Consider the following 16704-nt stretch of genomic DNA (forward strand, 5'->3'; position numbering starts at 1 on the left):
CCTTTGATTGTAAAGCAGCACATTTTTGGAAACCTTCTGGCTCTATTAACAATCTATATTTGGGTTATGAAGTGGGCCAGTCCTTTTATACATAATAACCACACTAGGTGGTTAAATAAATGCTTGCAAGTATTTCTTTTGCAATCTGGAGTTCCAGCAAGATGATTTGCTTTCCCTTTAAGCTCTCTTGTGGGATGTACAAATAATTGTTCTCCACTGGGTTAGTACTCCTTGGTAATCCCCATTCAGATTTCTGATAGGCCTGTCAGATTTAATTTGTTTAAAACAAAATCCTTAATTCCCTGCCTACTCCCCACTGCCCCCCCACCCAGATTTCTCAGTTTTTGCTGTCTCAGAAGCTCTACTCATTTTGTCCAGCCAAAAAATCTGTTTACTTTTCTTGATTTCTGTTTTCCTTCAATCTCCATATCTAATCTACCCATTGCTCCTGTTTGTTCTACTTCTAAAATATATCTCAAATCTGAATATTTCCTCTTCACCTTCACTGCCCTAATCCAAGATATCACATAAAAAACTTTTATTATTGAAAAAAAATCACACATATACAAAAGTAGAGAGAAGAGTATAATGAATCCCTCTGTATCAGTCATCCAGCTTCAGTAATTAACAACTCATGGCCAGTGTTGTTTCATTTATTACCCCTCCCCTTGGGATCATTTTGAACAAATCAGACATCATATTGTACTGTAAATATTTCAGTATGTATCTCTCAAAGATAACAAATGACTGCATTTTAAAATATCATTTGGATCATATCATTCACCTACTTATAACCCTTCTGTGGCTTCCCTTTTTACACTTAAAATAAAACACACACTCTTCACTGCAGCTGTAATTCCTTTTGTGTCTGGCCTTTGCTCCTCTCTCCAACTCCATTTCATACCTCTTCCCCTTGGACCAGTACTCTTCAGCCACTCTGGCATTTTTCTGTTCTTTGGACTCATGGGAATGTTTTCTCAGTTTGGGGCTTTTGCACATGCTGTCCCTTCTTCCCAGCCAGCTCTTTCTTGGCTTTTCACATAACAGATTCCATTTCATCCTTCACTCCTTGGCTCAAATGCCACCTTGTCAGAGAGATTTTTCCCTGATTACCATGTAGAGTTAGCCCCCTCCCATTACTTTATCCCATATCCCCCTGTTTATTTCCTTCATTGCACTTACAGAATTGGAAAGTGTCTTGTTTGTTTATTTGCTTAGTGTCTATTTTCTGATTTTCACTATGAGAGTGAGCAGGGACCTTTTCTGTCTTGTGTCTGTAATGCTTAGAACAGTCCCTAGCTTATAATAGGAACTCAGTAAATATTTGTTGATTATGAACATGCTTTCCAGGGTGCTTGGGCTGACTAAGATAGAGAGTTCATATTGAGGAGATTAAGTAAATCTTTATTAGTTAGACTAGGTTACAATGTACATTAAAATATAAATCTAGGGCCTCCCTGGTGGCGCAGTGGTTGAGGGTCCGCCTGCCGATGCAGGGGATGCGGGTTCGTGCCCCGGTCTGGGAGGATCCCATATGCCGCGGAGCGGCTGGGCCCGTGAGCCATGGCCGCTGGGCCTGCGCGTCCGGAGCCTGTGCTCCGCAACGGGAGAGGCCACAACAGTGAGAGGCCCACATACCGCAAAAAGAAAAAAAAAAATAAATAAATCTAATGTCTTTTGCCTTCCTTATTATTACAATGTGCCCTGTTTATTTCAGGCTGCCTTTGATATTGGTTGGGAACAAATCTGATCTGGTGGAATACAGTAGTATGGAGACCATCCTTCCTATTATGAACCAGTACACAGAAATAGAAACCTGTGTGGAGGTATGCCTTATCGTTTGATTTTGAAATTTATGGTTGGTGAATTCTCACTAAATTGAGGTTCAGAATAGGAGGGAGGGAAGATGTGGGGTGGAATAAATTTGTTTGTGAAGTCATGTAAACCAAATAAAACAGAGAACTTGGAGATGGCCTCTGAGCTCTTTGTAGACAGTTGTATTGTGATATCCACTAAGAAAAATGCACTTTTTTCAGTTTCTTCAAGGAATGTTGATAGTTTAAAAAATATTTTTAGCTCTCATAATTGCTTTCAGAGTGAAAAATTTTAAACTTTCTTTTCAGTGTTCAGCAAAAAATCTGAAGAACATATCGGAGCTCTTCTATTATGCACAGAAAGCTGTTCTTCATCCTACAGGGCCCCTGTACTGCCCAGAGGAGAAAGAGGTAAACCCTCCATCCCACCAGGCTGTGTTAGTAGGGGCTGGAATGTGTAGGTAGTAACTCCGTTAGGATAACTATTTTTAGTAACTCTGAAGTATTCATCTAAACTGCTAAAATTAAAATTTATTGCTTACTATACTGTTATATTTTCTAGGTACTTTTCTTCAAAGACATTCATGTTAAATAGTTAATAATATTCCAGATGAAATATTATTTCAGGAAATGCCATCAAAACAAACAGAAGAATTGGCAATTGTAACAATAAAAAGTCCAAAGACTTAACTAATGGTCTACTTGCTTTGCTACAATTAAATCCACAAATCTGTGGGATGAATTGGGAGATTGGGATTGACATATATACACTAATATGTATAAAATAGATAACTAATAATAAAGTGCTGTGTAAAAAATAAATAAATAGGGCCTCCTGGTGGTGCAGTGGTTGAGAGTCCGCCTGCCAATGCAGGGGACACGGGTTCGTGCCCCGGTCCGGGAAGATCCCACATACCGTGGAGCGGCTGGGCCCATGAGCCATAGCCACTGAGGCTGCACGTCCGGAGCCTGTGCTCCGCAACGGGAGAGGCCACAACAGTGAGAGGCCCGCATACCTCAAAAATAAATAAATAAATAAATTAAAAAAAAAATAGGGTTTCCCTGGTGGCTCAGTGGTTGAGAGTCCGCCTGCCGATGCAGGGGACGTGGGTTTGTGCCCCTGTCCGGGAGGATCCCACATGCCGCGGAGCTGCTGGGCCCGTGAGCTGTGGCCGCTGGGCCTGTGCGTCAGGAATCTGTGCGCCGCGGCGGGAGGGGCCACAGCAGTGAGAGACCTGCGTACCGCAAAAAAAAATAAATAAAATTTAAAAATAAATAAATAAATAAATAAAATAATATTTTTTTAAAAAATCTACAAACTTAAAAACACATACAAGCAAAAAACTTGTGTAATTATTTGACATGGGTATATTATGTAATACAATTTGAATACTCCCTTTTGTTCCATAGCTTAGAAACACAGTAATTCCTTAATGAAATATTTAAAATTTAACAATATTTTACCATAGACTTTTAAAATTAATTTTTAAATTGAGATGTAACTCACATACCATAAAGTTCACCTTTTTGAAGTGTTCTCTTCAGTGATTTTTAATGTATTCATAAAATTGTGTGTCCATCCTCACTGTCTGACTCCAGAGCGTTTCATCACCCGAAAGGAAACCTTGTACCCACTAGCAGTCACTCCCATTTCCCCCTCCTTCCTTACCCCAGTTTTTGGCAACCAGTAATCTTCTTTCTGTCTCTATGGATTTGCCTATTCTGGACATTTCATATAAATGGAATCATACAATATGTGTGTGGTCTTTTGTGTCTGGCTTCTTTTATTTATTTATTTATTTATTTATTTATTTTTGAATTTTATTTTATTTATTTTTTATACAGCAGGTTATTATTAGTCATCCATTTTATACACATCAGTATGTACATGTCAATCCCAATCTCCCAATTCATCCCACCCCCACCCCCACTTCCCCCCCTTGGTGTCCATATGTTTGTTGTCTACATCTGTGTCTCTATTTCTGCCCTGCAGACCAGTTCATCTGTACCATTTTTCTAGATTCCACATGTGTGCATTAATATACGATATTTGTTTTTCTCTTTCTGACTTACTTCACTCTGTATGACAGTCTCTAGATCCATCCACGTCTCTGCAAATGACCCAATTTCATTTCTTTTTATGGCTGAGTAATATTCCATTGTATATATGTACCACATTTTCTGTATCCATTCGTCTGTCAGTGGGCATTTAGGTTGCTTCCATGACCTGGCTATTGTAAATAGTGCTGCAATGAACATTGGGGTGCATGTGTCTTTTTGAATTATGGTTTTCTCTGGGTATATGCCCAGTAGTGGGATTGCTGGGTTCTATGGTAATTCTATTTTTAGTTTTTTAAGGAACCTCCATACTGTTCTCCATAGTGGCTGTATCAGTTTACATTCCTACCAACAGTGCAAGAGGGTTCCCTTTTCTCCACACCCTCTCCAGCATTTGTTGTTTGTAGATTTTCTGATGCCCATTCTAACTGGTGTGAGGTAATACCTTATGGTAGTTTTAATTTGCACTTCTCTAATAATTAGTAATGTTGAGCAGCTTTTCATGTGCTTCTTGGCCATCTGTATGTCTTCTTTGGAGAAATGTCTATTTAGGACTTCTGTCCATTTTTGGATTGGGTTGGTTGTTTTGTTTTCTTTTTTTTTTTTTTTTTTTTTTTTTTTTTTTTGCTGTACGCGGGCCTCTCACTGTTGTGGCCTCTCCCGTTGCGGGGCACAGGCTCCGGACGCACAGGCTCAGCGGCCATGGCTCACGGGCCCAGCTGCTCCGCGGCATATGGGATCCTCCCAGACCGGGGCACGAACCCGTATCCCCTGCATCGGCAGGCGGACTCTCAACCACTGCGCCACCAGGGAGGCCCTGTTTTCTTAATATTGAGCTGCATGAGCTGTTTATATATTTTGGAGATTAATCTTTGTCAGCTGATTTGTTTGTAAATATTTTCTCCCATTCTGAGGGTTGTCTTTTTGTCTTGTTTGTAGTTTCCTTTGCTGTGCAAAAGCTTTTAGGTTTCATTAGGTCCCATTTGTTTATTTTTGTTTTTATTTCCATTACTCTAGGAGGTGGATCAAAAAAGATCTTGCTGTGATTTATGTCAAAGAGCCTTCTTCCTATGTTTTCCTCTAAGAGTTTTATAGTGTCTGGTCTTACATTTAGGTCTCTAATCCATTTTGAGTTTATTTTTGTATATGGTGTTAGGGAGTGTTCTAATTTCATTCTTTTACATGTAGCTGTCCAGTTTTCCCAGCACCACTTATTGAAGAGACTATCTTTTCTCCATTGTATATCCTTGCCTCCTTTGTCATAGATTTATTGACCATAGGTGTGTGGCTTTATCTCTGGGCTTTCTATCCTGTTCCATTGATCTGTATTTCTGTTTTTGTGCCAGTACCCTATTTTCTTGATTACTGTAGCTTTGTAGTATAGTCTGAAGTCAGGGAGTCTGATTCCTCCAGCTCTGTTTTTTTCCCTCTAGACTACTGTGGCTATTCGGGGTCTTTTGTGTCTCCATACAAATTTAAAATTTTTTGTTCTAGTTCTGTAGAAAATGCCACTGGTAATTTGATAGGGATTGCATTGAATCTGTAGATTGCTTTGGGTGGTATAGTCATTTTCACAGTATTGATTCTTCCAATCCAAGAACATGGTATATCTCTCCATCTGTTTGTGTCATCTTTGATCTCTTTCATCAGTGTCTTATAGTTTTCTGCATACAGGTCTTTTACCTCCTTAGGTAGGTTTATTCCTAGGTATTTTATTCTTTTTGTTGCAATGGTGAATGGGATTGTTTCCTTAATTTCTTTTTCTGATCTTTCGTTGTTAGTGTATAGGAATGCAAGAGATTTCTGTGCATTAATTTTGTATCCTGCATGTTTACCAAATTCATTGATTAGCTCTAGTAGTTTTCTGGTGACATCTTTAGAATTCTCTATGTATAGTATCATGTTATCTGCAACCAGTGACAGTTTTACTTCTTCTTTTCCAATTCGTATTCCTTGTATTTCTTTTTCTTCTCTGATTGCTGTGGCTAGGACTTCCGAAACTATGTTGAATAATAGTGGTGAGAGTGGACATCCTCGTTTTGTTCCTGATCTTAGAGGAAATGCTTTCAGTTTTTCACCATTGACAGTGATGTTTGCTGTGGGTTTGTCGTATATGGCCTTTATCATGTTGAGGTAGATTCCCTCTGTGCCCACTTTTTGGAGAGTTTTTATCATAATTTGGTGTTGAATTTTGTCAAAAGCTTTTTCTGCATCTATTGAGATGATCACATGATTTTTATTCTTCAATTTGTTAATATGGTTTATCACATTGATTGATTTGCGTATATTGAAGAATCCTTGCATCCCTGGGATAAATCCCACTTGATCATGGTGTGTGATCCTTTTAATATGTTGATGGATTCTGTTTGCTAGTATTTTGTTGGGGATTTTTGCATGTATATTTATCAGTGATATTGGTCTGTAATTTTCTTTTTTTGTAGTATCTTTGTCTGGTTTTGGTATCAGGGTGATGGTGGCCTTATAGAATGAGTTTTGGAGTGTTTCTTCCTCTGTAATTATTTGGAAGAGTTTGAGAAGGATGGGTGTTAGCCCTTCTCTACATGTTTGATAGAATTCACCTGTGAAGCTATCTGGTCCTGGACTTTTGTTTGTTGGAAGATTTTTTTTTTTGCAGTACGTGGGCCTCTCACTGTTGTAGCCTCTCCCATTGCAGAGCACAGGCTCCGGACGCACAGGCTCAGTGGCCATGGCTCACGGGCCTAGCCGCTCTGCGGCATGTGGGATCTTCCCGGACCGGGGCACGAACCTGTGTCCCCTGCATCGGCAGGCGGACTCTCAACCACTGCGCCACCAGGGAAGCCCTGTTGGAAGATTTTTAATCACAGTTTCAGTTTCATTACTTGTGATTGGTCTGTTCATTTTTTTTTTTTTTTTTTTTTTTTTGCTGTACGCGGGCCTCTCACTGTTGTGGCCTCTCCCGTTGCGGAGCACAGGCTCCGGACACACAGGCTCCGCGGCCATGGCTCGCGGGCCCAGCCGCTCCGCGGCATGTGGGATCTTCCGGGATCGGGGCACGAACCCGTGTCCCCTGCATCGGCAGGCGGACTCTCAACCACTGCGCCACCAGGGAAGCCCATGTTCATATTTTCTATTTCTTCCTGGTTCAGTCTTGGAAGGTTATACCTTTCTAAGAATTGGTCCATTTCTTCCAGGTTGTCCATTTTATTGGCATAGAGTTGCTTGTAGTAGTCTCTTATGATGCTTTATATTTCTCTGGTGTCCATTGTGACTTCTCCTTTTTCATTTCTAATTTTATTGATTTCAGTCCTCTCCCTCTTTTTCTTGATGAGTCTGGCTAAAGGTTTACCATTTTGTTTATCTTCTCAAAGAACCAGCTTTTAGTTTTACTGATTTTTGCTGTTGTTTTCTTTGTTTGTATTTCATTTATTTCTGCTCTGATCTTTATGATTTCTTTTCTTCTATTAACTTGGGGTTTTGTTTGTTCTTCTTTCTCTTGTTCCTTTAGGTGTAAGTTTAGATTGGTTATTTGAGATTTTTCTTTTCTTGAGGTAGGCTTGTATTGCTATAAACTTCTCTCTTAGAACTGCTTTTGCTGCATCCCATAGGTTTTGGATCATCGTGTTTTCATTGTCATTTGTCTCTAGGTATTTTTTGATTTCCTCTGATTTCTTCAGTGTTTTCTTGGTTGTTTAGTAATGTGTTGTTTAGCCTCCATGTGTTTGTGTTTTTTACATTTTATTCCCTGCAGTTGATTTCTAATCTCATAGCGTTGTGGTCAGAAAAGATGCTTGATATGATTTCAGTTTTCTTAAATTTACTGAGGCTTGATTTGTGACCCAAGATGTGATCTATCCTGGAGAATGTTCCGTGTGCACTTGAAAAGAAAGTGTAATCTGTTGTTTTTGGATGGAATGTCCTATAAATCTCAATTAAATCTATCTGGTCTATTGTGTCATTTAAAGCTTGTGTTTCCTTATTAATTTTCTGTCTGGATGATCTGTCCATTGGTGTAAGTGAGGTTTAAAGTCCCCCACTGTTATTGTGTTAGTGTCGATTTCCTCTTTTACAGCTGTTAACAGTTGACTTATGTATTGAGGTGCTCCTGTGTTGTGTGCATGTATATTTATAATTGTTATATCTTCTTCTTGGATTGACCCCTTGATCATTATGTAGTGTCCTTCCTTGTCTCTTGTAACATTCTTTATTTTAAAGTCCATTTTACCTGATATGAGTATTGCTACTCCAGCTTTCTTTCTTTTTTTTTTTTTTTCGGTATGTGGGCCTCTCACTGTTGTGGCCTCTCCCATGGCAGAGCACAGGCTCCGGATGCGCAGGCTCAGCAGCCACGGCTCATGGGCCCAGGCGCTCCACGGCACGTGGGATCCTTCCGGACGGAGCCACGAACCCGTGTCCCCTACATTGGCAGGCTGACTCTCAACCACTGCGCCACCAGGGAAGCCCGCTACTCCAGCTTTCTTTTGATTTCCATTTGCATGGAATATCTTTTTCCATCCCCTCACTTTCAGTCTGTATGTGTCAATAGGTCTGAAGTGGGTCTCTGGTAGACAGCATATATATGGGTCTTGTTTTTGTATTCATTCAGCAAGCCTGTGTCTTTTGGTTGGAGCATTTAATCCATTCACATTTAAGGTAATTATCAATATGTATGTTCCTGTTACCATTTTCTTAATTGTTATGGGTTTGTTTTTGTAGGTGCTTTTCTTCTCTTGTGTTTCCTGCCTAGAGAAGTTCCTTTAGCATTTGTTGCAGAGCTGGTTTGATGGTGCTGAATTCTCTTAGCTTTTGCTTGTCTGTAAAGCTTTTGATTTCTCCATCGAATGTGAACAAGATCCTTGCTGGGTAGAGTAATCTTGGTTGTAGGTTCTTCCCTTTCATCACTTTAAATATATCGTGCCACTCCCTTCTGGCTTGTAAAGTTTCTGCTGAGAAATCAGCTGTTAACCTTATGGGAGTTCCCTTTTATATTATTTGTCGTTTTTCCCTTGTTGCTTTCAATAATTTTTCTTTGTCTTTAATTTTTGTCAGTTTGATTACTGTGTGTCTCGGCATGTTTCTCCTTGGGTTTATCCTGCCTGGGACTCTGCGCTTCCTGGACTTGGGTGGCTATTTCCTTTCCCATGTTAGGGAAGTTTTTGACTATAATCTCTTCAAATATTTTCTCTGGTCCTTTCTCTCTTTCTTCTCCTTTTGGGACCCCTATAATGCGAATGTTGTTGTGTTTCATGTTGTCGCTGAAGTCTCTTAGGCTGTCTTCATTTCTTTTCATTCTTTTTTCTTTGTTCTGTTCCGTGACGGTGAATTCTACCATTCTGTCTTCCAGGTCACTTATCCGTTCTTCTGCCTCAGTTATTCTGCTATTGATTCCTTCTAGTGTATTTTTCATTTCAGTTATTGTATTGTTCATCTCTGTTTGTTCATTCTTTTTTTTTTTTATTAGTTTCTGCTTTATAACAAAGTGAATCAGTCATACATATATATCTGTTCCCACATCCCTTCCCTCATGCATCTCCCTCCCTCCCACCCTCCCCATCCCACCCCTCCAGGCGGTCACAAAGCACCGAGCTGATCTCCCTGTGCTCTGCGGCTGCTTCCCACTATCTATCTACCTTATGTTTGGTACTGTATATATGTCCATGCCTCTCTTTCGCTTTGTCACAGCTTACCCTCCCCCCTCTCCATATCCTCAAGTCCATTCTCAAGTAGGTCTGTGTCTTTATTCCCGTTTTACCCCTAGGTTCTTCATGACATTTTTTTTTTTTTAAATTCTGTATATATGTGTTAGCATACGGTATTTGTCTTTCTCTTTCTGACTTACTTCACTCTGTATGACAGACTCTAGGTCTATCCACCTCATTACAAATAGCTCAGTTTCATTTCTTTTTATGGCTGAGTAATATTCCATTGTATATATGTGCCACATCTTCTTTATCCATTCATCCGATGATGGACACTTAGGTTGTTTGTTTGTTCATTCTTTAATTCTTCTAGGTGTTTGTTCTTTAATCTTCCCAGTCTTTGTTAAACATTTCTTGCATCTTCTCGATCTTTGCCTCCAATTCTTTTTCCGAGGTCCTGGATCATCTTCAATGTCATTATTCTGAATTCTTTTTCTGGAAGGTTGCCTACCTCCACTTCATTTAGTTGTTTTTCTGGGGTTTTATCTTGTTCCTTCATCTGGTACAAAGTCCTCTGCCTTTTCATTTTGTCTGTCTTCCTGTGAATGTGGTTTTCCTTCCACAGGCTGCAGAATTGTAGTTCTTGCTTCTGCTGTCTGCCCTCTGGTGGATGAGGCTATCTAAGAGTCTTGTGCCTATTTATTTTTTAAAATTAATTAATTAATTAATTAATTAATTTTTGGCTGCGTTAGGTTTTTGTTGCTGCGCATGGCTTTCTCTAATTGTGGCGAATGGGGGCTACTCTTTGTTGTGGTGTATGGGTTTCTCATGGCAGTGCCTTCTCTTGTTGCTGAGCACGGGCTCTAGGCATACGGGCTTCAGTAGTTGTGGCCCGCAGGCTCAGTAGTTGTGGCTCGTGGGCTCTAGAGCACAGGCTCAGTAGCTGTGGTGCACGGGCTTAGTTGCTCTGTGGCATGTTGGATCTTCCCAGATCAGGGCTTGAACCCGTGTCCCCTGCATTGGCAGGCAAATTCTTAACCACTGTGCCACCAGGGACGTCCCTGTGTCTGGCTTCTTTCACTTAGTGTAACGTTTTCAAGGTACATCCATCCACGTTGTAGCATTATTAGTACTTCATTCCTTTTTATGGTCAAATGATACTTCATTTTATGGATATACCACATTTTGTTTATCCATTCATCTGTTGTTGGATATTTGGATTGCTTCCACTTTTTGGCTGTCATAAATAGAGCTGCTAAGAACATTTGCACATAAGTTTGAACCCCTGTTTTGAGTGTCTATTTAGCAGTGGAATTGCTAGGTTATGTGGTAATTTTATGTTTTACTTACCAAGGAACCACTAAACTATGAAAGTCCCAATTTCTCCACATCTTTGCCAACACTTGTTATTCCCCAGCCCCCACCTCTGTTTGTTTGTTTATAGCTATCCTGGTTGATGTGAGTGGTATCTCATTGTTGTTTGAACTGTATTTCTTTGATGGCTAATGATGTTGGACATCTTTTCATGTGCTTATTGGCCATTTGTATATTTTCTTTGGAGAAAGGTCTATTTGAGTATTTTGCCCACTTCTTAATGGAGTTATTTGTTTCTTTTGTTGTTGTTTTGAGTTTTTAAGAAATAAAAGTTTGCTGGGGGAAAAAAAGGTTCCTGAAAACATTTTTTTCAGGAAAAGTTTATAGTATAGGTTAGTGGTTGGAGAACTGACCCACAGGCCAAATTTGGCCTGCCACCTGTTTTTATACAGCCTATGAGCTAAGATACATTTTACATTTTTTAATGATTGGGGAAAAAATCAAAAGGAATAATATTTGAGATATGGGAAAATTATATGACATTCAGATTTCACCATTGATAAATAAGTATCATTGCACCACAGCCACCTTCATTCCTTTATGTTTAACTATACTTTCCTGTTACAAAGGCAGAGCTGCATAGTTGCAACAGAGCTTATATGTGGCAACTGTCATAACACTGCTGCTCAGTGCACTGCTAACTGGACTGACACGGTTCACATGCGGCAGCATTTCATGTACCATGTGTACCACTGTACTGCGGCATTTTATGTTTTTATTATCAGTATATACCTATCATGCCAAAACAAGAAAAGAAAAAAAGTGGCTTTTCAGATGGCAGAACAGATATATATTCTGAGCTCTAATTTCAGTATTGGTTGTTTTGGACCTAAATGCACGTGCAAAGGAAATTTCCTTATTTCCTAATCCATTTGACCATGCAGTTGAGGAGCTTCCACCCAGCCTTCAGTTTGAACTGATCAATCTGCAGTGTAATGATGTGTTAACAGGCAATATCAAGAAAAAAATCAAATATGATACTGTAAATGCCTTCCAAGTGATGAAAGTGCTCAATTAAAGTTATATGTTTACAGATAGGTGTCACTATTGACAGTATGTATCTGTGCAAAAAGACATTTTCAAAGATGAAATATGTAAAATCTCATTACAGATCAGCATTAACAGCTGAACACTTGCAGTTGATTTTCATGATACGGAATGCTGACTTTTTTTTTTTAATTGAAGTATAGTTGTGTTAGTTTCGGGTGTATAGCATAGTGATTTGTTTTTTGTTTTTGTTTTTGTGGGGTTTTTTGCAGATTATATTCCATTATAGGTTATTATAAGATAGGGAACATTAACTTTGAACCCTAATTAAGCCAAATATTATCCCTCTAAGAGGAATTTCATCCTTCTCATTAGTAGACCTGTGGAGTAAATGTATACTCAGTTATTACTATATTTTTAATTTCATTAATAAAAACTTTTTGGAAATTTGATTATCTCTTGCTATGTAAGTACCTACATGATATCCTTGATTTTGCCTGTTGACCCCCAAAGCCTAAAGTATTTGCTATGTAGCTCTTTACCAAAAAAGTGCTGACCCCTGGTATAAATATTAACCTGAATTATCCCTTAATCTGACCCTGATTTACTCTTCCTTAATCCTGGTTTACTGTTCCTTAATTGGAGTGTTTATTTCTAACTTGCTCTTAATTCAGTATTTCCCAAATTCACCTCATAATAGTCACTAAGTGTACTTGTTAAAAATACAGATTCCATTCTGATTCAGCCAGGTGCTATATCTTATGATCAAGAAAATTTGGGAAACAGTCTCATACTGGAGAGATTTACTTCTCAGCTTAGCCTAGCAGTACATTAAATCCCCACTGTTAGTTTGTTCTCAGTTCTCTAATTGCTACTTTTTTCTTAGGCCTATTATTAGTTCTGCTAATCTGCTAATCCTCCCTTCCCTGTAAAACACCTACTACCATCTGTTAGTCATTTCTTAGGTGGACCTGCCTAAGGTAAAATCTGTAACTTTTAGAGATTATATGCCTTGATTTATACAAGTACAAGCCTTGAGTCTAAGCTTATAACAGAGTCTTTCATTTAGACAACATTAATAAGCTTTTAACACAGATTTGAGCTAGGATCATCAAAAAGATCATATTCTAAATTAAAGCCTGAATTCGAAATATGTTTCCAGTGATGACAGACTCTGTATGACCCATGGAGTCCTCTGCTTACCTAATAATGAAAAAGATCTGTGTGAGAGTTTAGATTACTTTATATGCAAAATGAGTTTATTTTATTACTGCCAAAATATTTTAGTTTTATTAAAGTATAATTTTTAATACTTTTAAAAAGTAGTCATTTTTTGGTGTTATATTTTAAGAGGTTAATATTTAAATATCGTATTGAGCTAGTACCTTAGAGCACTTTTGCTGCTGATGCATTTCAAGCTTTAATGAAGAATGCATCACTGTTTTTCTTCAATTACTTTTTTTAATGTAGCATTTTATGATACAAGGAAAAACCACTTGCAAATAAAAAGTTAGTTTTAGATTCTGTTTTTTGCACCATTCTAGCTTTGCTACTTTTTGAAACGTTTAGATTATTATGTAACAGATTTTTAAAAGAAGAGTAAATAAAATATGTGATCTTTATTAAACTTGAATATCTAATATTAGGATCACGTTTATAGAAGCAATATGTTATTTTTGCTTAAAAAATTATCCATGATTGTGGATGTGATAGGTTATAGTCCATTTAACGTTCTTTTATAAAGCAACCCCTAACCAGTGCTCCCTAAATGTTTGACTTCTTTTTCTCAGTTCTTTCTAATCTCTTTATGTCTTAGATTTTACCTGTTTATCATTATATCAAGTTGCTCCCCTAGAGCCCCTATTTAAACCAAAAGAAGATAACTGTTCCTTCTTTTTTTTTTTTTTTTTTTTTTGCATCTTGACTCTGGTGGCTATCTTTTTTTTTTTTTAACACCTTTATTAGAGTATATTTGCTTTACAATGGTGTGTTAGTTTCTGCTTTGTAACAGTGAATCAGCTATACTTCCATGCTATTTTTAAAAGAACTTATTTTATGCACTTGAGTTTGATATGTTAGTGTGATCAAAACTCATCATTACTGTTTGCTCTGGATAGCCATATCACTGAAGTTAGTAAGCTAACAAGTACACATTTCCTCACCTTGCCGTCTCATTTCTCTGATTCAGATGTCCATAAGATATCTCCCTCCACACTTACACAGTGTTCAGAAATCTTCCTAAAAGTTTTATTTTCTCAAAATTGTTGACAGTGATTTTCCTATAGCAATTATACAAATTAGAAGCATGTGGGGCTTATTTTTAAATAGTAAAATATTTGTTCTATCCATTATAAATCCTAAAATAAAAGTTGTCAGAGTACATTTCCAGCAGCTTTTCTTATAAAAGTTGTAGAGTCGGGCCTCCCTGGTGGCGCAGTGGTTGAGAGTCCGCCTGCCGATGCAGGGGATACGGGTTCGTGCCCCGGTCTGGGAGGATCCCATATGCCGCGGAGCGGCTGGGCCCGTGAGCCGTGGCCGCTGAGCCTGCGCGTCCGGAGCCTGTGTTCCGCAACGGGAGAGGCCACAACAGTGAGAGGCCCGCGTACCGAGAAAAAAAAAAATAAAAAATAAAAAAAATAAAAAAAAAGTTGTAGAGTCAAAAATGTAATTTTTTTTTTTTTTTGCGGTACGCGGGCCTCTCACTGCTGTGGCCCCTCCCGTTATGGAGCGCAGGCTCCAGACGCGCAGGCTCAGCGGCCATGGCTCACGGGCCCAGCCGCTCCGCGGCATGTGGGATCTTCCCGGACCAGGGCATGAACCCGTGTCCCCTGCATCGGCAGGCGGACTCTCAACCACTGTGCCACCAGGGAAGCCCCAAAATGTAATTTTTTAAATGTTTCTTATCTCATAATAGGAAGTTAGTAAAAGACTTGTACACTTATCAACCAGTGCTATTTTGTCACCTGCTTGCGAATCAGTACATTTATATCCCAGCTTTGATAGATACACACACACACAAGTGACAGACCAAAACATTTAGTCCCATTTTGCTGCTAGAAGGTCAAAAATCAGAGAAGTTGTGTGGGGGGGAAGCCTTTACTATAGTTTTATGTAGCTCAAATTCTTTATGGAATGAGAGAGGGCATTTCTTCTTTATATGACTGGAAGAATGAATCTTCCCTAAAGATGAATTTCTCTTTTGCCCATCTTCAGAGGGTGTGTGGTCATGAAGGGAGAGTTTAACCATTCCAGATCGGTCCAAGTAAATACTGCCTCATTTACTTAAAGTGGCTTGGGTATGAAAGGAAATGGCTTTACTTTAGTTCATTTTTCATGTCGGTTGTATTTGATGTTATGTATTTGGCAGTGAAAACATTTAGAATTCTTCTCAGCATATTTATGAAAATCATATTTTAAAATCCCAGCTATTTACATTAAAATGATTGTTTCTTTTCTCAATGATTTATAGATGAAACCAGCCTGTATAAAAGCCCTTACTCGTATATTTAAAATATCTGATCAAGATAATGATGGTACTCTCAATGATGCTGAACTCAACTTCTTTCAGGTAGCCTTTTATTTCAGATATTTGTGTATCTTGGTCCTTTTTTGCTGAGAAGAGAAAAAATTTGTTGGCTTGAACAATGGTATTTTGATAAACATGCATCTCTTTCATGTAAAAACTCTCTTTCACATCAGGCTATTTAATCTTTACCTAGGGGATAAAACTCATGCTTAGGAATTGAGGGGACTCTGAGAGTGTCATTTCATGGTGTACAGTGGGTGTATTAAGGATGACTTGAAGTCTGAACTCTGAATTGTTTTTCTTTCTCGGTTTTGTATAACATAGCTATACAAAGAGCTCTGTGTTTTAGGAACATGATGGGGAGAGTAGGGAAAACATGTCCTAAGTATGACATGTCTTACTTAATACAAAGTAGAGGCTCTGCTAATTCAGAATTTGTTTCCTTTGGTTGCAACTCTTTGATTTAATGTTGCTTTGTGGATTAATATTTGTATTATTTGTGGTTTTAATGCTGATTTGTTTTTAACTTTATTTTTATGTTTGTTGCTAGAGAATTTGTTTCAACACTCCGTTAGCTCCTCAAGCTCTAGAAGACGTCAAAAATGTAGTCAGAAAACATATAAGTGATGGTGTGGCTGATAGTGGATTGACACTGAAAGGTGGGTAAAATGGTGCTTTTTCCCCCTTTTGAATTTAATATTTTCAAAATTTGGCAGAAGGCGAAAGTCTTTATGGTATTATCTATATTTAGGGAAATGTTTGTATTTACTAATATACCTAAAATCTAACCTGGATGTTTAAGAGTTGGAAGAGGCAGGCATTGGTGGGGATAATTATCTTTACTGTGAGTATAAATTAGAGGTAGGGAAATTGATTGGATCTCAGGAGTACAGAGGTCCATCTGAGGGTAAGAGATTTCAGAAACAAATTTATCTTAAAATTAAAATGATTTGGGCTTCCCTGGTGGCGCAGTGGTTGAGAGTCCGCCTGCCAATGCAGGGGACGTGGGTTCGTGCCCCGGTCCGGGAAGATCCCACATGCCGTGGAGCGGCTGGGCCCGTGAGCCACGGCCGATGGGCCTGCGCGTCCGGAGCCTGTGCTCCGCAACGGGAGAGGCCACAACAGTGAGAGGCCCACGTACCACAAAAAAAAAAAAAAAAAATTAAAATGATTTCATTTGTTTTTATCATATAACCATGTGAATGTCAGTATATTCCTTGGGATATGTTTTTGGCCCTTTCATGTAGTGCCATCTCTTGCTGACCTGGATATATCTGTGAAATGATTCTGAAATCAATTCTTTGAGACACTTGTGAACTTTGTTTTG

The 16704-nt window shown here is 38.7% G+C and overlaps 1 protein-coding gene across 12 annotated transcripts in view; it reads left to right on the plus strand.

Moving 5' to 3' along the window:
* The window catches only part of RHOT1 (ras homolog family member T1), a 62477-nt gene that overhangs the window by 18688 nt on the left and 27085 nt on the right, over window positions 1-16704 (plus strand). For all 12 annotated transcript variants that reach the window (XM_082603397.1, XM_082603398.1, XM_082603399.1 and 9 more), the window contains exons 7-10: window positions 1718-1826; window positions 2124-2225; window positions 15321-15419; window positions 15928-16036. In XM_082603397.1, the coding sequence (XP_082459523.1) occupies window positions 1718-1826; window positions 2124-2225; window positions 15321-15419; window positions 15928-16036 (419 nt within the window). The remainder of the gene's footprint in view (window positions 1-1717; window positions 1827-2123; window positions 2226-15320; window positions 15420-15927; window positions 16037-16704) is intronic.

The sequence above is a fragment of the Mesoplodon mirus genome (genome assembly GCF_964341445.2).
Source record: "Mesoplodon mirus genome assembly, chromosome: 18".
NCBI lineage: Eukaryota > Metazoa > Chordata > Mammalia > Artiodactyla > Ziphiidae > Mesoplodon > Mesoplodon mirus.